This window comes from Myotis nattereri (genome assembly GCF_964212035.1).
Source record: "Myotis nattereri genome assembly, chromosome: 7".
Classification (NCBI taxonomy): domain Eukaryota; kingdom Metazoa; phylum Chordata; class Mammalia; order Chiroptera; family Vespertilionidae; genus Myotis; species Myotis nattereri.
Window position 1 is genome coordinate 42,624,175 of NC_138082.1, and position 23,021 is coordinate 42,647,195.

The following is a 23,021-nucleotide window of genomic DNA, read 5'->3' on the forward strand; positions in this document are numbered from 1 at the left end:
ATGTTAACATTAAAGTGTCGTATTTTTCTCTAAAGGGTTTACAGACCTCTCTAAGCAGATTCCCTCAGCAGTACAGTGAAGAGCAGCAGTCGCCTGGGTTTGCAAAGTGTTTTCTGAAGGTTTATGCAAATTTCTGCAGCAAAACTGTTTGTTCAGTTGCGGCAGTCCTCGGATGTTAACAGATTTTAGCCAATTAGAAGAGCATCTTCTGCACTCGTCACTGCAAGTCTCATAAAATACCATGATGGGCGGTTTCTAGCTACTATAAAAAAGAAGGTGGTGAGTGTGTGTGATGTGTAATTCCCAAGCTCTTTATTTGGAGACAAATCTATGGTTTTCTTAGCTACAAAAGGAAACATACATACTGACATTTATTTATTACCAACACTTTCTGCACATGTGTAATCTATGTATATGTTCAAATCCACCAAATATTTACCAAAAATTATCAAATCTGTATATGTACAATACTCTCAAATACACCAGTAATTGCAAGTCTTTTTCTGTACATGAGCTACGATTTTACCATGTGGTTAGGGGCAAGATGGGACCAAAAGGTGCAGCACTTCCAGAGCAGCACAGAATGCAGAGGAAATAAGGATGTTTTTACTCCCCTTTTTTCCACATCCATCCACACACCAGGTTCCCCACCTAATAGAATCTTGCCCGAATTAGTCTCTGAAAGTGCTATCTAGGGAGTATTCTTGAGTGGAAGAAAGCAAATTTTGCTAATAGAGGAGTCCCTTAACTGGAGGGCAGCTGGAGTTTAGCCAGTACCAGTCTCTGGCGAGCTTACCACCACCCCCACCGCACACATGGGTTTTCAGGCGCTTGGCATCCTTGCTCTTTGTCAGCCAATAGCAGTCTCAGGCAGCACACAGAGCAAAATGTTTCCAAATCCAGCATGCACGTTTGCAGCTGTCTCCTCTCCTGCAAATGTTTCTTAAGCCCCAAGCCATGACTTAAAATTGTCTTTCCTGGCTCAGGTCAGCGAATGCCACAGCCACGGTCTCTTCCCTAGACAGAAAGTCAGGCGGTGCTTCGCCTCTAGCCCAATCAGTGACATTTCCCTGGTCCTTGAAGTGGCAGGCAAATAGCCCACCAATGCCTGAGGGGGTGATCCAGGCCCAAAACTCTAGGATTCTATTTCCTTACCTGTGCAATAAATGCCACTTTGGAAATTAAATGTACCTCTTTAATAAGCCATCTAGGAAAAGCAAAGTTGCTTTCCCTTTTGGGGGGAGAAATGTTAGTTTACTTGAATTTCTTCTCTTCTCTCCCACCTCTTTCCCCCCTCCTCTTCTCTCATAAAATGGCAGCTGCAGACACGGCCTCAAATGGAAAATGGATATCTTGTTAATAACAGAGCCCAAACCCCAGCATCAGTTCAGGCTCAGCAGAATAAGCTGTGGTGTAACCTGGACTCTGGGTCGTCCCCCCCTGGGCCTACAACTTGAATCCTTTGTGAAGTTCAAAGCTTTCACACTATCTTAGCAAGGTTATTTAGAGCAAGATGAAGCTACTGTAGCCTGGTCGGCCCTCTGGAATGAAAGAGACTGCCCCCGCCTGCATTTATTTATTTTTATAGCATGTAACCCCCACCTCTTTTTTTTTTTTTAATCAAATAGCTTTTGCCTTCATGTGAGTAAGGGAAACGCGTTATTTGCGGCGCTCAAAGACACTAGCTCTAGAAAAAGATTCATTTCTTTATTAAGGAGCTAGCTATGTTCTGGAGCGGTTGTTTACACTTGGATTTTTCTGCATTTGCTCCCAGGGTTTGTTTCAAATAGGTGAGGCCATCCTGGAGAACAACAGAGGACGTACCAACTGACATCTGAGATGCACATGGTAAGTTGGCTCAAAATGGGCACACAAACAGAGAGAAGAGAATACAAATAAATATGGCACCTACTCAAAAAAAAAAAAAAAACACCAAAAACACCAAAAAACGAATCACAGAGGTGGCTACAGCACCGAGACCTAAATTTCAGTCAATACCAAATGCAGTTCAAAACAAAAGCAAGTTTTGGAAGAAGAAGCATTCCACAAAGTGACTTGCTAGAGTGAAAAATTAATGAATGAAAATGTTATAATTGGCTTTTCAAGTATTCATTCACTCTAGATTAAATTGCCATATTTGTATAGACTATAGAAAAATTATTAAATGTCAACATTGACATTGCCCTGAAACTTTTGTCACTGGCCCAACATTTCCCCCAAGTTTAGGAAGCTGCAGAGCCGGGACTACACATTACACTCTTCAATTAACATGTGCTTTTGAAATATTTGGCCCACACTCGTCCCAGAGATATTACGTTTACAAAATAAAGAGTCCTCTTAGGAGTAAACAGAAGGCACCTGAACTCACTATTATAAAAGCAGAAAGAAAAATACATAAATAATACATTTTAATCAAATAAAATAAAGTAAATATTCTGCAGGCATGATTTTTTTAAAAAATTATAATAGATTTCTTTTAACTTACTCACCATAAAGAAAAGATTTAAAATGTTCAAGTGCACTTGTTTGATTAATAAAGCATTTTATATTCAATTATTTAGTGCTAGTTATTAGGAAGTTTACGTTGTTGAGGCAAATCACCAGCTCAGACATTAAAAACTACCATTATAAAAATTTTGCTATAGTTAGTATCAAATTACCCTTACATAGGACAGCTCAAGAGCTGTTTCTATGTGATACAAGAAACGTTTTAAAACACCCAAGTCCCTTTCAAAAACCAGAAACCTCAAGAGCAGTGACATGAAGGTAGCTTGAAATACAGGTAAAGTCCTTCCAACCAAGAAAATAGGTGGTGTCCCCCAGCATATGTTGATCATTAGCTTTAATAGTCTGTGGTAAAATTTTAAAGGTAGAAGTTAATTCGTGGGGCCTTCAGTTCTGTCTTCCTCCAGCTCTTGGGCTTCCTTTTTAGTTTTCCCATCCTTCACCTCTTGCAATGTTTCCTTGTTGTTCTCCTTTTTCCATTTCATTCTCCGGTTCTGGAACCAGATTTTTACCTGTCTTTCCGTGAGGGCTAGGGCGTGGGAAACCTCGATTCTTCTCTTTCTGGTCAGATAAGGATTAAAAAGGAATTCCTTTTCCAATTCTAGGGTTTGGAAACGACTATAGGTTTGTCTTCCTCTTCGTCGACCAGGAGCTGCTGATTAAAAAAAAAAAAGAGGAAAATAAACGTTTTTTAAAAATGTAATGGTGTCTCTGCAGGTTGCTGGAGGTTTCTGGAGTGGGTTTAAGGGATGAAATATACACAACTCTCTTTAGCTCTAATATATATATGATGTGCAGGCAAGAGAGAGAGAGGTCTTCACAATTATTCTGTCCCCATCATCGTTTCGTGGTTTCTACTTTAAGGGGGAAAAGTCAGTATTACTTTCTGAATAAGAGCCACTGTCGCAACAAAAGAAGGAAAAGGAGAGGGAGAGGGAGAGGGGTTTTAAAACTAGAACGTGAGAGGAAAGCAGATTTCTCCCCCTCTCCCCGCTTTAAAAAAAAAAAAAAATGCATCCCAACCTTGCGGTCTCATCCAGGCAAACATTTGAGAAGGAGACGAGCTCTGATTTAAGTGGTCTGGGTCCTCGCCAATATTACCACGGGACGATTTACAGTCAGGATATTGTACCAGCTCGGCTTCTTGCTGGGTCGTAAAAATCGGCTGTCTCTGTAAGTTATCGTATCCGTAAAACTTCGCGGGCTCCCCGTGACAAGCCATCCCGCCGCAGGGGGGAGGCGGCGGCGGCGGGCGCGGAGGAGGAGGGGGGCCGGCCTGGTAGGCTGCGGCCGGGCTGCCCCCGCCGGGGTGGTAGTAGTCCTGGCCGAGGCCCGGGCCGCCCCCACCACCGCAACCCGGACCGGCCCGCGGCGGCGGGTGCGGGTGCGGGTGCGCGTGCGCCTGCGGGGGCGCGTGCGGGAAGCCGGCGGCGCTGTTGCCATAGAGTTGCAGGGCGGCGGCGTGGCGGCCGCCGACCTCAGGCGCGAAGTGACAGTCGTAGTAAGTGGGATTGATGGCCTCGCCCGCCGCCTTGTACTTGGCGTACGGCGACGGGTTCACGAAGTACGAGCTCATCGGCGCGGCGGCGGCGATCCGGGGCCGAACGAGGGCGGCCCTGGGCGGGCGGGCGGCGCGGAGCAGGAGGAGCGCGCCTCGGCCCAGGCGCACTGCCGCGGGGACCTCTTGGGGCCGCTGCTCGCGCCGCCGAGCCGCCGAGCTACGCCGCTGCTGCTGCCGCCGCCGCTGCCCGCCCGCGCGTCGCCTCTGAGGCTCGGCCGCCCGGGCGCTCGGCTACTGGGCGCTCATGCCCGGCTGCGGCCCCCGCCGCCTCGGCCTCGCGCCGCCTCCCCTGTGGGTCGCGGGGCCTCCCCCAGTCCCCGCGCTCACCGCCCACCCGGCCTCTCCCTGCGCGCGCCGGCTCGGCCGCAATATAATCGCCGACGCCCCGGGTGACCTGCCCCGCTGCCTCCACTGTTTCCTCTCTGCACCAGGCGGCCCTCTGCACACCGGGACCAGAAAAAAAGTGCGCCCGGCCCACGGGACACTCTTTGGCTTCGATTTACAAACCCCCGCTCTGGAGGGGAAAAAAAAAAAACCACCCTCTGCCCGTCGCCACCTCTCACCTCGCCCCCCCCGCGGCCCCCTCCCACCGCTCTCGCCGCCGAGGCTGCCGCCCCGGTGCGCCCCGGCGAGGCATTTTCGCACCACGCCACTGCGCGGAGAGGGAGCGAGATGGAGGCGAGATAACCCCGCGGAGGGATCCGCGCGGAGGCGATACCGCCGCTCTCACGGGACTCTTCACGCTGCCCGGGAGATGCCTCCGCCGGCCTTAAAGGGGGCCCATAAAGCCGCACTGCCAAGGGCTCGCGGTGCCCCTGGAGGCCGAGGGCATGTGGCCTGCGGCCAACGGGGCGGGGGCGCAGCAGAACCTTACACTTGGGGGGAAGTCGGGAGGCCACTCCCAGGAGGCTGCAGAGCCAAGGACTCTCTCCCCCGGCCCCTGGAGCAACCCCGCAGAAGTTGGCCGCGGCTTTGGCACCTTTGGACACGTGGGCGCAGCCCAGGGAACATGGGCAGGCTCTGTAGACGGACCGGACCGTACTTTGGGGGTTAAGTCCTATCCAAGTAGCTTGATGAAAGGCCACAAGGGTGACCCCGAAACCTGGTATTATCAAAGCGAATCTAAGTCCTTCTTTTCCAGACGAACAGGCCTTGTGGAAATGAGATGTACATTTACCCTTGACGCACTGCACGCCTGGCTGAGGCTCCCAGTTTAATTGATATTTAATGGAAATCATGCCCATGAATATAGTTTCCATCATTTCACCCTTGATAGACGTCAGCACGAGGCGCAGGGGGGAGGCTGAAGAATGTGGGGAGGGAGGCATTAGCATTGCTGAGGGAGTAAATAGAAAAGCGGGCAGAAATGTTCCGAGGCGGGAAGGAGGATTCGTGCTGGGGTGCATGGTATTTCCGCGGGCAGGACGGGCGGCTCCCCGGTCTCTGCCGGGTGCGGAGCGGACCAGGGCGGACTGTGGCCCCGGGCGGATGGGGGGGCCGTCCGGGGGGAGGGGCTCCCGTGAGTCTCGCCCCTGCCCAACCCCCAGTGTGCCTGGGAGCTGGCCTCGGGTTTGTGCTGGTCCCAGGCAGTGCGGGCAGCGCTGGTCTCCTGCTAGCGATTCCAGTACATCCGCCAAGCCTGTGCCGTGACTGCCGAGAGCGGGCGCCCTGCTCAGCTTTGAAAGTTACGAATTTTTCCAAAAGAAAAGAAAGAGAAGGCTCAGCCTAACTTTTGAGTGACGAGGCACACAAACGTCCCGACTCGTGTGGGCAAGTCGAATGTGAATCGCAAATATGAAGGCGGCTCTAAAGCTGCTTGGAGTTACACCACCAACCACCTTCTCTCCCCCACCTTCTCCCCCCCAATAAATGTGATAGGTCTCTGTTGAGTGAGTTTTCCCTCGCCAATTCGGCGTTTTTTGTGGGTTCGTTGGGTGACCCAGCCCCTTTCCCTTGCGGATAACCCATTGCTGTGAGGGCGCCCGGCCCACCTGCCTTGGGACCAACCTCGAAAACCCTGAGTCTATCGAGGATGCTCCCGCTAATACTGAAACACACCACCCCGACTTTTCACGCCAAATGCAAAGCTCTAAAAACCCCAGGTAACCCACAAAGGCGCAGCAGGCCAGTGACTTCGACTACCCCACTCCTTGTGGGTTGCCCCAACCTGTGAGCGCAATCCCGAGGTCAGTCCGGGTGGACTGAATATCATATTTTGCAAATGGAGAGAAAAAAAAGGTCGAGGAAAGGCATAACAAGATGATGTCTAAGACTCTCAATTGTTTTTACAGGGATTGGCGGGAAATAGTTAAGGTAAACGAATTGCTAATAAATCTCCAGATGATAAAGGCATCCTTTAGTTTTTAAATTAGCAAACTGCAGGAGACTTTTGTTGTGGGATGTTGAAGGGTAGGGGTTTGTTTGTGTTTGTTTTCTGTCGGTTATCACCAGGTAAAATCTACTATAAATCCTAAAGCGAAGGAACGACGAACGGATAGTGACAGTTAATTTGTATTTCAACCTTGCAAATACCCAATTAATAGAGTATTATTTTCAACAAAGCCTTGGAACTAATTTTGTAATTGTGTCTTTTTAATTTCACTGTTTGGAGTGCATGTGTTTGCATGTTTAAACACTGTGTAAAAGAGTGGATTTGGAATGGAATGGGGGAAAAGAAGGGCGAGCCCAGATCTCAGTAATGCAAGGCATCTTCTAGAACTGTGTGGTTCCTAGGTGTGAAGAAAGAAATACAAATACTACAAAAAATAATTTCTACACACTCTGGCCTAATGAAGAAAACATTGCAATACAACATTTTCTCCTAGGACAAAACAATTTGTTTTTCTTTCAAGCATTTTGTTTATAATCTGAACGGAAAAAGAGCACAATTAACTTCATAAATAAAGATGTATGCCTTTACACACTTCTGTTTTGATAGAATGCATTAACTTAACGTTTATAGTTTTAGCAGTGGCATAGTCCAAATTTTTCTGAAATCCTGACTGAGCCAAAATTTCATCCCTAACAACGCGACTGCAGGATTTAATAGTGCATATTGTTTCTTTTAAAAAATAAATTTACCCTAATTTGGAACTTAAAATAATATTGTAAATATTTTTAATCAAAACCTTCCTTCACCACCACTCCAGCTTTACGAGATCACAAAGTGGAGCGAGGGCGCTCTCTAGTGGCCAAATACCACCTCGAGCCGAGCTTAACTTCTCTTTATTAGACTCAAACCAATTTCAATCTAGTTCTTCAGTTTGGGACTTGGATCGCCGAGGCTGATAATGCTTCATCCCTTTGATTGTCAACAAATCAAGCGCAGCAAACAGCGGCTCCTAAATGCCAAGTATTTCTGTGCTCCCAGGAGCTTCCAGTAGTGTCTTTCAAAAGTTTTCAAGCCTTCTTTGCCAGACACAGTAGGTTCTCATTATGTAATCACTAACAATTATAGGATGGACTAGATTTAACAAAAAATTGCAAAGTCTAACTATCAACTGCAACAGGATTTTTTTTTTTTCAGAGAAGCAAGGAACTTCAAAAACTAAAAATGTACAAGTTAATTTAGTAATCTTTTCTTTTAAAGTGGTTTCTCTTAGCATTAAATCATGAGTATTTGCTGCTTTAATTTTGTAATTTTAATACTTCAGGTCCATTTCTCTGGGCAATGGGGTGGAGAAACCAAATTAAAAACTTTTTGCTAGATCTCTCAGTGGTTGTCTGGAAAAGCCTTATTAGGCCCATGTTCACGGGAACGTGTATAAACAATAAATGAGATTTTAAATGTGTCCCAAAAGTCACAGAATGAAATGAATTGACTAAGCATTCCACTTGAAAATTTTAAAGAAGTAAAGAATTTAATCAGCTTAGGTGTTTCCTGCAAGATTCATCTTTTTTCAAAAATCCTTTCCTCCAACTCAGCAGTAACTATTATTTTCTATAAGCAAATAGATATAATTTCCAACAATATTTTCACTGTGAAACTTGGAGTGGAGGGCCAGATATTTTTGTAAAAAGGCATTCAAGTAACTCCATTTTTCCTCAAGCACCATTTGGCTGGGGGACCCTCAGCCTGAGTAAATGACCCAAGATCACTAATTCTCCTACCTCCGAATAAAAGGCCGCTTTTAAAACAAACAAAAAGAACAAGCTAGACCTCGACCATAGTCAAATATTATAAACAGCCACCCACCGTAGGCTAATTCTAATACCTAGACCATTTAAAAAATCAGAAATACATCATCTCCTCCTTCCTATCCACACACCCCCATTTTTATTTCCTAGGTGCTCACAACCTAACCGGGTGCTCCCAAGGCCCTGCCTTGTTGGTCCAACGCAGTCTTGTTTATATTTTATTGTCCAGATTTTAAGACCCAGTTTTTGTCTGCATTTTTCCTTTTCTCCTACAAACACAAACATCAAAATGAGACGGTTTCAAAGCGAAGCGCCGGGCCTATCGTAAACCCATTACCTCCAGACGTCTCGCCGGCTGGATGGCTTTATGACACCTTGGCTCTTCCTGTTTTCAAAGAGCCCTTAGGTATCGGGTTGGCCGCAGGGGCGGGGGTACGCAGCACCTTCGGCCGGATCTGGGCCTTGGCTTTCCCTCCCAGCCCCCCTCTGCTTTTCCTTCAAGTCCCCTCTTTCATCAGGACCAGCCCCCCGCCCCCCCAACTTTGCCATTGCCCCTGCCTTCCGCCCAGCCCAGGCCGCCCCGGCGCCTCAACCTCTCGGGCCTGCAAAAGCTGAGGGCCCGAACCCTCACTTACAATGACCTTCATTTTAGCCCCTGAATGCGGCCCTCAGAGGGCCTAGCTGGGAGCTAAATGCACACAGAAACTGGGTTGGGGGAGGGGAGAGGTCCTCTGCGGAAGAGAGCCTTGACCATTTTGATCTGCTAAGGTCACTTTGGGGCTCCAGTGGGGAGGGGTGGAAGCCTACAGACAGCCCTACCGCCGCAGGCCTCCCGGAGCCACCAGCCCCGCGGAGCTGGAGGAGTTGCTCCCCAGTGCAAGTGCAGAGTTGGCCTTTCCCTTGTTTGTAAGGGGGGGGGCGGGGAATCAATGGCTGGGACCCCATGAGCAGAGGGATTCATGGGGTATGGTGTGCCAAAGCCCCAGCGAGTGAGGGCCTGTCTTCTGGGGCTCTTCCGCTCCTCTGGGCACGGAGGTGAGACTGTCGCTGGGTCCAGGGCACAGAGTTCCGAGAGGTGCTGGAAGCAAACCGGGGGAGGGATGAGCTGCCAAGGGCCACCCAGGTGCTGTGTTCTAGGCCTGGTCCGCTCACACAAAGGGAGACTGGGGAGCACATGAGAGAGACCCCTGAGGTGGAGGGTACCCCGATTTTTAACAGCGTCTCCCTCCCAGGGATGGGGGAGGCGTCCAGAGGGTGACATTTTGCAGAGACACAGAGAAGCAGTCACACACAGCGTTCAGGGGCAGTCTCTGGGCTCTGTTTAATCAGGTCAGCATTTATTGGTAGGAAGCGGTAACATTTACAACTGGTCCTCAGGCAGGAACCGGAGGGCCAACGCCCGCAGCCGCCCACGCGAGCGGAGCCCTCCCGTGACAGCGGCTCCTCCAGTGCACTGACAATACCCCCCTCCGCGCCCCTGGAGGCCCTGGGCTCCTCGTTCGGCTTCCTTCCAGGTCTCAGTCACAGGCTCCCCAGGAAAGGGGGCTTTCATAACCGTTGGGCTACCCGGCCGGGCCTCTTCGGGCCTCCGCACGGTGGTCTTCTGCCTTCATTCTCCCAAGTGCGGCGCGTGTGCTCCGGCTCGAGCAGCGCTGGGGGCTACACTACAGCACTTTTCAGAAACATGGAGGGCATTTACAAAGGACAGAGCTGTTCGAGCCAGCGTGCACTCACAAAACACAGCATTTTCCAAGGAACCAACGGGGCAGGAAACGGAGGGCGCGGGGCAGGGCAAAACCCCCAAGCCTCTTGGTTTCTCCAACACATAAGCGAGCAAATACAGAGTCCCCCAAATAGCTCACAGAGACCGACCACACAGTCACTTCTACCTAAAAACGGGGTAAAATGTCCGAATCACTGGAGAGTTTCTGGAAATCAAGCACCCACAAAGAAAAAACCCCACGGCCTGTGCCAAGCAGAGCGGTCCTGCCGGCACCTCGCCGGCCGGGTCAGTCTCCTTTGGGGCATTTCTCCTTGCTCATCTTTTTCATTTTCATCCTACGGTTCTGGAACCAGATTTTGACTTGTCTCTCCGTGAGGTTTAGAATCCTGGCCACCTCATAGCGCCGGTCCCGGGTGAGGTACATGTTGAAGAGGAATTCCTTCTCCAGCTCCAGCGTCTGGTATTTGGTGTAGGGACAGCGCTTTTTCCGGGTGGAGCGAGCGTGGATCCAGTTTGCGGCGGGGTTGTCTGTGAAGAGGGGGATGGAGAGAAGCGGAGAGAAGGGGAGGCAGGGAGAGACGACAGGGTGGTGGTGGGGGGGGAGAGGTCGTTAAATTAATTTCACCAAGGATGGTCGCTTTTCACAACTTGGGGGAATTATCATAAAAAGCCTTAATGCCGGCGCTCCGTTTGCCGTAGGAACCGCGCACCCGGGGTAGGTTGTTATGGGAAGCTTTTTTATGGATGCGTGTTGCTCGCCGCGGCTAGGGTAGGCGGCTAGACGTTTTTATAGGTTAGTAAAACTATCAGTTTTGCACATTCGAGCCTTACAGGTTTCAGCAATAAATCAGGGGGCAATTTCTTTTGCACTTACTTGGGTCAAGTTGCTGCGGTGGCGGCTGCGGATGCTGCTTCTCCTCCTCCTTCAGCGGGCAGCCCGGGCTCGGATGGTCGCTGCAAGCCGAGGGCTCCGACGAGCCGCCTGCCCCGGGCCCGATCCCTGCCCCCGGCCGCGTTCCCCCGGCCGCCGCCGCCGCCGCCGCCTTGTCCCGCAGGAACGAGTTGCACGAGAACTCGGGGTCGCCGCTCCCCTGGGACTCCCGGGCCGCAGAGCACTCAGTCTGTTTGGAGGAGGAAGACGAGGAAGTGGAGGAGGAGGTGGCGGCGGCCGCCGGGGTCGGGGCCGCTCCGGTTTCAGGCTTAATCCCGTAGTGGCGCCTGTTGGGTGGGCCGCTGGGGCCGGGGTTGGGACCGGGGCCCGGGCCGCCGCCGCCGCCGCCGCCGCCCGCGCCGCCCGGGAAGCCGGGCAGCGGTTCCATCCAGGAGCGCACGTAGCGGCCGGGCTCGGAGGCGGCGGCGGCCAGGGGCGGCGGGGGCACGTACGGGTGGTAGAGGCCGCTCATCGCCGCCGCCGTCGGGGGCTGGGCGGGCACCGCGGACCACGAGGCAGAGAACACGGTCGATTTAGGGGCAAAACTACACGAGGCAAACTCGGCGGCGGCGGCCGGGCTGTCGGCCACACCTGCGGGCCTGCCCTGCGCGCCGGGCCCGGGCGGTCCGAAGCGTGCGGCGAACACCTCGTCGCCCTCATGGCCTATGAGCGAGTCCACGTAGTAGTTGCTGAGGGTGCCACTGGAGGACATTTTGCGGCGCCGTGCGCTCCCACCCAAGGTTACACTGCCCGCCGCGGCGCCGCTCCCCGCCGGCGCCCTCGCCGCCGACTAGTTCGCAGGCTGCAGCCTCCACCATTGGTCGCGCGGCCCACGTGATCATATTTACCAATACCGGGAGTAAATCAGTCCGCTAAACCGGGGGCTGCTGTGATTAAAAAAAAAAATCATCATCAACACAAGCGCCGCAATTAGAGCCTGCGGGTCCCGGCCCGTGCGCCGGACTGGGCCCCACCGAGCCCGGCCAGCCCTCGGACTGCGGGGACCACACGCCTGGCTGCGGCCGGAGGAGGCGCTGGGACTATTTGTTCGCCGCCTCTGGCCGCCCGCGGTCTTTCCGTGCGTCCCGGCGCTGCCTCCCCAGCTCCTGGGCTCCACGCGGCCAGCCACGCGCCCGGGGCTCCCCGAGCGCTTGGCCAGAGCCGGGACCGGCCGGGGCGCGCGGGGCCGGTGCTGGCCCCCGGCAGGGCGGCCTTCCGAGGCGGCCCCTGGCGCCGGAGGGAGCCCTTCTCCCTGTGCCTCTCTCCCTGCCCAAACCCCCTCCCCGCACAGACCCACACACACGCTCTCACAGCTTGTCGTGTTGTTTAAAACAGGTGGAAGACCTTTGTAATGATATTATGCCTTTCAATAAAAATTTTATGAGGTGTATTTGATTATAGATTAATGTGTCCCTAATAAAACGGACGGATGGAGCAGCTCGGAGGGCCCCCTCCCCCCACCACACTCACACACGCCCATGCGGCCACATGCACCCCCAACGGGAGGCTGAGCACACGCCGCGGCCCGACGGGTGAGCTGGGGTGGCCCCCGGGCTGGGCGCGACCGTGGCCACCGCGGCCCAGGCTTCTGTCTGCCCGCAGAAGGGCTGGCAGGAGGCGAGTCGGACCCGCGCGGACAGTTGCGGCCGGGTGCCTGTCTTCTCCAGGACTCCCGCAAATGCCCTGCAAGAGAACACGCCCCGGGGCAGACCCCAAATCCCAGCGCGAGACCCGCGCCCGCCCGCCACCCGACCTCGAGGCCAGGGGAGCCGCACCTCCCAAGGCAGGGCGTCTTCGCGTGGTTCCCACTTAGAGGCCTCCAAGTGGATGCCGGGGGGGGGGTGTCTTTAAAATGGCCTGGTCCTGGGGCCACTCTCATCCGATTTTTTTTTCTTTCCCTCCAGAGGTAAGGCTGGGCAGCCTTGAATCTGAGGGAAATGCCCATTGTCACTCCCAAATCCATGGTACAAAGCCTCGGAAGCCTGGCTGGGAGCAGAGACAAAAGCAGCTGGGTGCAGGCGGTGGGGGATGTGTTCCTTGCTCTATAAGTTGCCCAGCGCACCCTGGGAAGGCTCCCAGCCCACCTTGAGCCCCGGAAAGGAAGGGGGTCAATGGCTTATGGCCTGATTGTCTTTGCCAATGGCTTTCTGATTTTGTTCCAGAGGTGCTGCTGCCTTTGCCTGTAGCACGGTTTTCCTCCCAGACATGGCCCCCTGTCAACAACTAATGGTGCTCCCCACATCGTGGGGGAAACGGAAAAGTTAAAATTGCCCTCCTCCTGCCCAACCAATGAAGGTCTGGGGCAAATTGATTCCAGTATTCCTAACCTGGCATTCATTCAAACCCACTCTCTCCCACCCCTAGGAAATAGCTCCCCTAAAAGGGTTCTGTCTTAGAACTGGGGAAGGTTCTTGATTTTGAGAAGGAAGTTTAAAACTCTGAATAAATACAGAGTCTGCCAGACTCCCTGGGTGAGGTCTCCAACTCTTAGAGCCCCTAAAAAAAATTGTTTTTAGGGGAAAAAAGGGCAGGGATGAAAAGAACATGTTTTGTGGAGCTGCTTGAAGCTGTTGGCGACCCTTTGAAACTGCAGCACAACCTGAGGTAACGGATTCTCTGTCAGCAATTCTTCCCAAGGCCTCTCTTTCCTTCTCCCTGGCAGAAGTAGATTAAGTCTGGGCTCTCTTGGGCTACGGAGCCTCCAGTATATATACTGGTGAAAGCTGGGGTTTTTCAAACCATGGCGGCAGCTGGAACAGTGGACTTCATGGGAAGTCATGTTCATTTGCAAATTCTCTTTCAGTCACCCTTTGTACATTTTCTTGCCCCCCAGATACAGTGGCTCTAACTAGCATTTTGTAATTAAATAGAGGGAGAATTGGTGTGTGTGTGGGGGGGGGGGGGATATTCTCTTCCCTTAAAAAAATTTCATGTAGACCACTAAAAGGTAGTGACTGAGCATAAAATCCTTCCACAAGGAAACTAGGACAAAGTGGATGGAAAAACTCACCCATCCTCTGCTTCGCTGTGGCCTGGCTGTCTTGTGCTTGGGATGGGTGAGAATGAGGGAATGGGGGGCAGAATTGGATCCGATGCAATGCTAAGCTGCTGCTTGTCCTTGCAATGGAGGCCCCTTGGCTTCCAGGTGGGCAAGACTGGTTTCAACCCAGCCCCTGATGATGATGGCACGCCAGCCAGAAATTGCCAAGACCCACTGAAAGCATTAAAAATAACACAACCAAAACCAAAGAGAAAGACACATAAGTGGGGAGCTTTGAGGAAAAAGCAGCTTGGGCACAAGCTTACTTACTTACCAGGCTCGAGCTAGAGGGAAACTGATAATTCAATTCAATTATTGAGGGGCTAGGGAGAAAAGACTTCCCTTCTTCCAAACTATGGAAATAGCACCTCCCCCCCCCACACACACACACACTGCCAAATTTCAAGACCCTAGGCCTCCTCTAGCTTCTCTCTCACATCCTTTTCCTTCTCTCTATCCCCCCATACTTCCCCAAACAAGCAGATTAACAGGAAGATAATCTCACCAAAGGCTTTCATTTCCACTGTAACAAATTTTCATTTTAGAAAGCAGAGGGAGCGAATTTGTTTCCAGAATTTATTGCATTATACATGCGACCAGAACATGCACAGAATGGACAGGTTGCTGTTATACTCTACCAAACCACAGATGCACCACAAGGGAAAGGCTACAAGGCATAAGTCATCACCAAGGACAATTGCTAGATTCATTTGTGAAAAGATACATTGTAATGTGCTTTTTAGTCCCCCTCCCCCCAAAGCTTGTGAATTTTCTTAATCTTTTTTAAATATATATGTAATTTAAGTACTTTAAGTACTGATGTATTCAAAACGCCATGGGCTCATGGACTAACCACACACAGACCTTTTGTGTTAGGAAAAACATGAAAAAAGTCACATTGCTGGATAGATGAATTGATTGATAAATGCTCTACAGTTCCAATAAGTTAAGACCCAAATGAAAACGCGCAGTAATAGTTACCCTGCATTACGATGAACAAAATAATAAATTACACGTGCTAGTTTTTAATATATATATATGTATATATATACTCATCGGGATTACAGATCACTTGCAGCACGAACAGAATAACCCCAAAGTCACATTCTAGCAGGAAAACAAAACAAAAAAACAAAGAGCAAAGAAGGTTTTGTTTCCGCCTTCGCAGTCTTCCAGCACTGGGCCCTGGAATTCGGTGCCCCCTCTCTGATCCTGGCCTCCCACGGGCTTTGGACCTAAGAGAAGGTGAGGTTGGCGGTCAGTTCTCGGATCCGGTTCTCTCGGCTCATCTTCTTGAGTTTCATGCGGCGGTTTTGAAACCAAATCTTGACCTGCCTGTCGGTGAGGTTAACGCTCTTACTGATCTCTAGGCGGCGCTCGCGGGTGAGGTACATATTGAACAAGAACTCTTTTTCTAATTCCAGCGTTTGGTGCTTAGTGTAAGGGCACCTCTTCTTTCTGCCACTCTTTGCAGTGAGCCAATTGCTGGTTGGAGTATCAGACTTGATTTCCTCTAACAAAATTAAAGGGAGAAGAAGAAGAAAAAAATCAAGAATTTTTTTTTTTTTTTTTGGTCTCTCAGTCTGTTCAAATGTACCCTTGGCCATGACCCTGCAGGCAGCCAGGCTGCTGTGGGAAATACTAGTATTAAACATTACCCACATGAGGTGGGCCTTGGAAAGGATTAGTCAGTGATACCAGATTAGTTTAAATGCCCCAAATGATAGGATGGGGCGGGGACCTGGCCTTCTGTGTCAGGGTTCTCCCTCAGCTTTCTGACCTGCATCAAACATTAGTACAATAGTAAACTTTCAGGGTCTCCCCAGCAACATTCCAAGTGGTCAGCTCCTAACAGGGCTGGAGTGGAAGAAGCAAGCCACAGCCTGGACAAGGCTGCCAATCCCACTGCTGCCTCAGGTCTCCAAGCCTGCCACTTCTTCCCCCCTTTCCCTAGGCAGGTGGGGAGCCACACAGCCAGGCCGATAGGTGCCCATTTTCCTTTAAAACATAGCTGAGTACACCTTCTCCACCCTGCCCGGGCATTCAGAATTTCCTGAATTTTCATGCCTTCTCGCCCCCACACAAAAGCATTGCCCAGAAATGTAGCTCCTTAATGTGGCCCACCTTTAGGCACTGGAAGAGAGGCACAGGGGCTGGGTTCCTTCTCCAAAAAACAAACAAACCCCAGAGCCCCTGGCTCTCTGCCCTAGCCCAGCCCTAAGGCTGCCTCTGCCGGTGGGCCAAGCAGATTCTGTTCTCCCCCCTTCCGCCTTTGCCCCCTCTGCAAATGAATTGCAAAGCTCGAGGCACTTTCCCCAGACAAAGCCAAGGTTACCCAGCCCCGCCGAGGCAAAGAGCCCTTGTTTCCCCCGCTCAAGCGCCAAACAACCAAGCCATCTCGCTCCCCTGGCCGCCCCCAAGCTCGCAGGATGCGGGGTGCATACACTTAAACACGAACACGGTGTCTTGGACCACCTTAAAATCATAACTGGGTCAAAGTTGGGGCTGCAAATCTGAGCAAGAGAAAGGAGGTTCTGGGGCTGTGTTTATGAGCTGCAGGTCATTTGCGCTCTTTTGTTGCATTTCAGATCTAGCTCAGGAAAAATAAACCCAGCAAGCCCTTCCTCTGGCGAGACGCCATCAGCGTGGAGCCAGGACTAGCCAGGAGGGCCAGGGCAGCGGGGGAGAAGCGGGGATGAGCTGGGGACTGAGGATGCCCCTCTAAAAGCTGGGAGGAGCAGCACCGGCCATCGCCCCGCCTGAGCTGCCAGGGCTCTGCGCGGGGCACCCAGGTGCTCCCTCTTTGCCGGGTTCCCGGGCTGCGCGCCCCGCTGGGGTGGCAACCCTGCTCATACCGACCTTTGCTCTCCTTCTCCTGCACTTCGGGACTGGACACGGAGACCTCAGCCAAGCAGCTCCTTTCTTCCGGAAGGCCACCCTTGGCCTCGGGGCTCTCCACCTGGGAGACTTTGGTGGGCTCCTGGCCGCTTGCAGGCTCGTTCATCTTCTTTTCCATCTGCAGCTGGGCGGCCGAAAGCTGTGGCTTGGCCGCGCCGCGAGGGTTGAGCTGGAGCATGACTGTGGAGCTGCCTTCGGGGCTGTTATTGTACTCTTGGGTTTTCCCGGTGGCGTAGGTCTGACTCAGTCTAAAATATCCAGGGACAGGAACCTCGGGGTTCTCAACGGGACAGGACTCGGGGACCAGCCTCTGGTACGAAGGGACCTCGGCAGAAATGAGTTTGTTGCGCTTATCAGAATACATGCAGCAATTGGATTCTTCCTTAATGTTGGTGGTGAAGGAGCAAGTGGGGACTTGCTGTGTAACAGGTTGCTCTATTCGACAAGATCTGTTCGGGTCTGTCCAACTGTCTACTTGAGGTATATAAGGATGCACATTCATACCCATATTTTGGTGGTTCACTTCTCTTTTGGCCAGAGACGGGAGCAGTCCACAGGTTTGCATTCCATAGGTCCCCATGTCTGCGCTAGGTGGTGGCATGTACATGCTGGCGCTGCTCGAATAAAAACTGTCACTCCTGCAGGCACTGATCAAGGAATCTACTAAAAAAGTATTAGCAGCAGGAGAGCTGTTGGGAAAGGACATTTTGGGGAGGAATTTGAAGAAGAGAGATTGTGTCCTTTGTAGGCTGACATCTCTAGGAAAACATTCCCCGTGTAATTGTGGATGCCTCTGCCGACCACATGACAACCAAGCCAATGAGATTTGAAAATGGCCTTGAGCCGCAGCCTCCTCGCAGGTCACGTGTTCCAGAGCCAGGCCGGCCGGCCGCGTAAGCGCGGACAACAGCGACATCTACTAAGCGCCGGAGATAGTGCGCGCTGGAGACCACCGGCCCCGCGCGCTCCGCCGCCCGCCAGCCTCCCGGCCTCGGCTCGGCCCGCCCGCCCCATTGGCGTCCCCCACTCCGGCCTCCGGCCTCCGGGCCACGAAGGCGGAAGGAAAGGCTCCGCCGGAGGGGCCTCGGGAGGACACGCGCGGGGAGGGAAGCCGGAGCGTCGTGGCGCCAGCACATAGAAGCATTCCACGCACACACCCAGGCAGAACGCGCCCGTGAGGGCCGGGGCCGGGGCGCGGGCGGGGGGTGGGGGCCCAGGCTGGTTAATTTTGTCCCGGGCAGCCTGGGAAGGTGAGTCGATTCCCTGGGGCCTGAGACCTTCCACCCTAGGAGTCCACAGGGAGGATCTCCCGCGCAAAGACGCGGCCAAGGTACCCTGTGGAGCAGAGGCGATAAGCCACGCAGCTGGCCGGCCCCTGAGGCTGCGGCTGAGGACCGCTCGGCCCCAGCGCTGCCCTCTCCTTCCGCCTGGCCGCCCGGGCTCCAGGTTCCTCCGCGGAGCCGCGTGCCTGCCAAGGAACCACACCCGACCTTTAGGGCTGGTGCCGGGAGCTTTCAAACCGAAGGCAATCCCTCGCCGCAGTTCGTTATCCGCGAAAGCGTTCCCATCGGGAGAACTAAACCGATGTTTCCCTCCCCACACACCCTGATCATAGAGGGCAACGAGGAAGAAAGAAAATAATTTTTTCAAAGACGGAGGAAAACTCTCGCCCTCAGACTCTAGAAGTTTTAGAAACCTGACTGGGCCAAACAAGAGAGAGAGAGAGATGCAAAGGTGTCATTTGGTTCTTCTGCAAAGAAAAATGTTTTCCTTTTATGGATTTTGTAAAAGCATGGGTTTCTGACAAGTGCAAGGTACAAAAGGTTGTGGAATTTATTAATACATATTAAGAAGAATCAGGGCGATCAATAAAATTCTCATCTACATTCTTGGGCTACTTGGTAATTTTCTTGCTTCTGAAGGTTTTTAAAGAGTTATACCCGCTGTTGCCACACACGGGAAGATATTTTATTAACAAATCAATCGAGACTTAGTAAAGGATAAGATTAATAGTTAGGATTTAGCATAATGGCGTTCGCTTTATGAATTATTGAAAATTATACTATTGATTTTTCCCCTTCGGTACTAACCAAGAAGGTCAATTTTTGTTTTAACACAAGTTGTCAAATATTAAAAGCTATACTTTTGTCAAAAGTAGAGTGTTATAGTTTTGGACAATTCCTCAAATTATTTGACACGGTTTTGCTTGGGTAAGAGGAGGGAGAGGAAAGGGAGGTGGGGTAAGAACCTTCGTCCTCTGTTTCCTTTGTGAGGGAAAGTTCTATAAAGAGGATTTGGTCTGGGCTTGTGGTTGAACTCATTAAAGAACACCACCATCACCGCCATGGAAACTCGGAGTTTTATGAGAAACTTCTCCAACAACTTCCTCTCTCCTCTAGTTGCAGGCGGCTGAGCCACACTATGGAAGCTCCGGCCTCCGGGCAGAAGCAGGGAGCTTTAACCTTGATTCCTTCCCAAAGGCTTGCCCTGGCCAGGCCAGGTCGCTGGAGCTGTCCTCTGGCTTCCGGGTCCCCTTCACTGCGTCTGAGAGAAGAAAAGGGCCCCTGGCCTGATGGTGAGCCAGTGCTCTGTCCCGAAGGAAGGCATCCGCGTTTTCTTCTCCCCACGTTGCCTTGTTACGGGCTGGCCTTGGATTTCAGGCCCAGAGACTGAACTTGTGGGCAATTTGGGTTTCCATCTCAGCAGAACAGTTCTTTGGCGCCTGATGCTAAAGAAAGCACATCACCATTCTGGGGGACCCACTTGCTCCATCACAGAAACCTTTTCCAACAAACCCTTTGTCAGCCCCTCCCCAAAAGGACTGTCCCCTGGCCTGGTGGAAAAGCAGGGGTTGGACATTATTTTCAGCCTTGGGACGGCTGCGCCTGTCCCCTCGAATTGCCCTCGCCCAAACAATAACCCCTTTTAAAAAACTGCGGTGGCAATGAGACAGACCTTTTAAACCTTTAAGCAGCTGTTCAAATACAACATCATTGTCAGGTTAAAAGCCTAGAGCCTCTCACTGCTCAGACTGCAGGATGCCCTGCCAGGGAAGCCGGAGGGTTAAACATTACATTACCTATTCACAGGGTTGTCTGATTTTAAGCAGGGGGTGGAGGGGGGGGGGAGGGAGAGGATGAAGAAGGCAGAAAAAAAAACACCAACTTTTTAGTCTAGTCTGCTAAGGTCCTATTCCAAGCTAACCACCACTGATCAGCACCTTGAAAATTGCTTTCTTCAAAGGCGGAGATGATCATCCCAGCCACTGCAAAACGTGCCCAGGGCTGGACAAAATGCCCGCTACACGCACTCTCGGCAGGCGCCCTGACGCCAGCCTGGCGCTCCAACACTGTCCCTTTCCATCTCGGCCAGGAACTTGGTTGTCCAATTCTCCCTATCCCACGCAGAAGGCAAGACTGTTCAGTCTAACTGGGAATCAAATGCCCTTTCATAATATTTGTTTACACGAGAAAACAGCCAAGCTAAAGAACAACGATTCCTCATGGAGCACAGTCTACCAGAGCAGGCGGAATCTGCCTTCCGATTTGAGAGCCTTTCTGTTTCAGCTCCCGGTGGCTTGGAGTTCAAAGTCACCCCCACAGTGGATTTGGTTTTAAATAAATCTTCTTCACTCACCGAAATAAAAAGTATATCAGATATAATTTTGAATTACCACAAAATTCAATTTTATTATTTTTCAAATTTCTGCCTTCAGACCAGCTCCTGGAGGCCAGAGATTGCCAATATTTCAAAGAGATTTTATCATAAAAATCAAGCAAAATAGTTTTAATACAAAGAATCATCTGGGCAGAGGAGGATGCAAAGTTTGTCTAAGACCCTAAGGCTGAGATGAAGCAAATGGAGTGAAAAGACAGTGGCTTTCAAGGCCAGCCTTTATTTTGCTTACGAGTATTTAATATAGCTGCATTGCCACTGTTCTCGATCATCTTTAGATCAGTGGGAGCAGTTACCATTAATAATAAATCAATATTGCACCATCAAGGAGATGAATATCCACGCTTCTACCAAAACATCCTTCTCCCCGGCACAGCTCTTTCCCCGAGAAAAATTAAAAGGGTCGCTTTGTCAGGAAATTAGCATTTGTAATCAAGAAATGGTTTGCGTCTGTGCTTTCTTGTCACTGGGGAGAAGAGCAGGGGCCCTGGGCCTGAGTGAATTTGGGGGCCCCTAGGTTTGCCCTGAAGTTTGGGCCCTGCATGGCCTGCACCTTTGGGTGCAGAGTAGATGGAGACAAATTTAAAAGGCTGCTTCCTTAAGGCACCCCTCGGCGTTGTACTGTGCACCTCCCAACCAATGTGAAAAGAAATCAAGGGAGCAAATGGGGAGGCTGGGGAAGCCATCACCACCTGGATGAGGGGTCTGTGAAAACAGGTAAAAGGGCACTGGGCCAGGGAGCCTCTTGCCCTTGCAGACACAAAGATTCCTTATTTAGCGCATTTTCCCTCCACTTCAAGATCTGAGACCCCAGAGACTCCAGACACATGACCACCCTCCAGGAGCCCCATAACCCTGACCGATCAGGAAGGGTCAGGTCCGCAGCCCTGGGAAGTCCTGGTCCAATCTCCTGGCCTTTTTCAAGTCCATCTTGGGAGCCTCCAGGAGGGAAAGAACTGCAAACCGATGAGCACCCGGGATCTTAGGGAAGGCTGCCCGCCCAGGCCACCCCTCCACAAAGCCACACGCACAACCCCCGCCCCCCAGCCACTTAAAGAAGAACACAGCGACATTTGGGGAGGGGAGTTTTCACCCCCAAGTGAACTGAGGCCCCGGGCTAGGCCCTGCGAAATGTCTCTTCAAAATATCTAAGCTGGACCCACAGTCTGACAGGCTGGAGCCGGGGTGTCCGCAGGGAACACCCATGCCTCTGGCTGGCGCCTCAGGGGGTGCTCATGGTGCCCCAGCCACCCTGGAGCCACCCATGCCAGCTCCCAGGGGTGGACCCAGGGCCCTTGGTCCAGGATCTGGAGGGAGGAGACAGAGACAGCGGAGCCGGCACTAGTTCCGGGATTTCATGAGCTTCACAATGAACTTCGACGAAGAAGGGACAGTTACCCATCCTTAGACACCCACGTCTTAGTGAACTCCCTGTAGGCCCAAGGCTGGTAACACAGACCCTCCCAGCGTCAGGGACTTCACAAGGGGGCGGGGTGGGTGGTAGAGAACGGCAGGAGGCACGAAAATCAAATTCTGTGCTCAAGGCCCGCAGGCGGCTAGGAAGGGTGACCAGAAGTCTGTCAAACGCAAACCCCGTTTGCTTCCTAGCGTCGCCCACTCCGCGCCGCCCAGGAGTATAAATGTTACCCAGGACAGGCGGCCGCTTCCCGCAGCCGCATCAGCCCCGCCTCGCCCGCCCCGGCGCCCCAACTCATAGTCCTGCTTGTGCCTCCCGGTTGCTGCCCCACAGCCCCTGAAGCTAGGCTCGACCTGGGGGGCAGGGGGACTTCCTCGCCCAGAACGACCTCCCTCCTTAGTTCCGACGGGTCCCATCTTTTCTGGGACCACACTCAGCTACTTTGCTAGCGCCCCATCTGCCTTAAACAAAAGCCTTTTAATCATCTCAGGGGGTCGGAGAGCGCTCAAGACGAAACGGTTTTGGGAAAGGGGTGGTCCTGTCCTCATATTGCTCTCTGCACGCAAACTAACAGGAATATTGATTTCCCTGATTTAATTGACTCGCAGTGGCATGACCTATTTCGAAATGCACATCTTAGTCTTTTCAAAATCTCTCCTAGACTCCTCCAGGTTATAACAAGGTACTCCTTGCGACATCTTTATCTTTAAAGAGACAACGATTAGGTGATCGCTATTTTCAGAAATAGGGGCAGTTCCCTTTTCCCTGTCTTTATACAACTTCCAGCATCTCATAGCTGCTTCCGACAAACAGCAAACGAATGCCTTAGTGGCCGCCTGTTTCTAATGGGGCTGAGATTGCCTATTAGCACCCAGTAACGGACAGATACGGTACCGCGGCCGCTCCGCCAACCGCGGCTTCTGGAACGTGAGCACGCCCCCGTGTGGCTCTCCAAGGCCATACAAATGGAAAACGCTATTTCTTGCCTAAGGTGTGGACATACAAGCTTGCTACATTTAGCCGCAATAAAAAAAAAAAAAAAAAAAAAAAGGAAAGAAAAGATAGATGGAGAGAGAAAGAAATAAACCAGTTTTAAGCTCCTGGAACGATCATACTAATACTACTAGGGCACTG

At 51.8% G+C, this 23,021-nt stretch overlaps 3 protein-coding genes across 4 annotated transcripts; all 3 read right to left on the minus strand.

Annotated features, from left to right (window-relative positions):
* Positions 1–1,695: 1,695 nt before the first annotated feature.
* On the minus strand, positions 1,696–4,081 carry HOXD8 (homeobox D8; the record flags this gene model as incomplete). Of its 2 annotated transcripts, none has more annotated exons than XM_081095294.1 (2): positions 1,696–3,157; positions 3,529–4,081. In XM_081095294.1, 2 exons carry the CDS (start codon positions 4,079–4,081, stop codon positions 2,877–2,879), a joined length of 834 nt encoding a protein of 277 aa, XP_080951420.1. In that variant the 3' UTR covers positions 1,696–2,876. The 2 variants fall into 2 exon arrangements, with proteins under 2 accessions (XP_080951420.1, XP_080951419.1); XM_081095293.1 differs by having other exon boundaries at positions 1,696–3,160.
* Positions 4,082–10,212: 6,131 nt separating this feature from the next.
* On the minus strand, positions 10,213–11,699 carry HOXD9 (homeobox D9; the record flags this gene model as incomplete). Its single annotated transcript, XM_081095469.1, is given in 3 exon segments — positions 10,213–10,454; positions 10,801–11,596; positions 11,598–11,699. Coding segments are annotated over 3 exon segments (1,140 nt in total).
* Positions 11,700–14,466: 2,767 nt separating this feature from the next.
* On the minus strand, positions 14,467–17,711 carry HOXD10 (homeobox D10; the record flags this gene model as incomplete). Its single annotated transcript, XM_081095694.1, has 2 exons — positions 14,467–15,410; positions 16,757–17,711. The coding sequence occupies 2 exons, from the start codon at positions 17,709–17,711 to the stop codon at positions 15,133–15,135; spliced, it is 1,233 nt and encodes a 410-aa protein (XP_080951820.1). The 3' UTR covers positions 14,467–15,132.
* Positions 17,712–23,021: the final 5,310 nt, after the last annotated feature.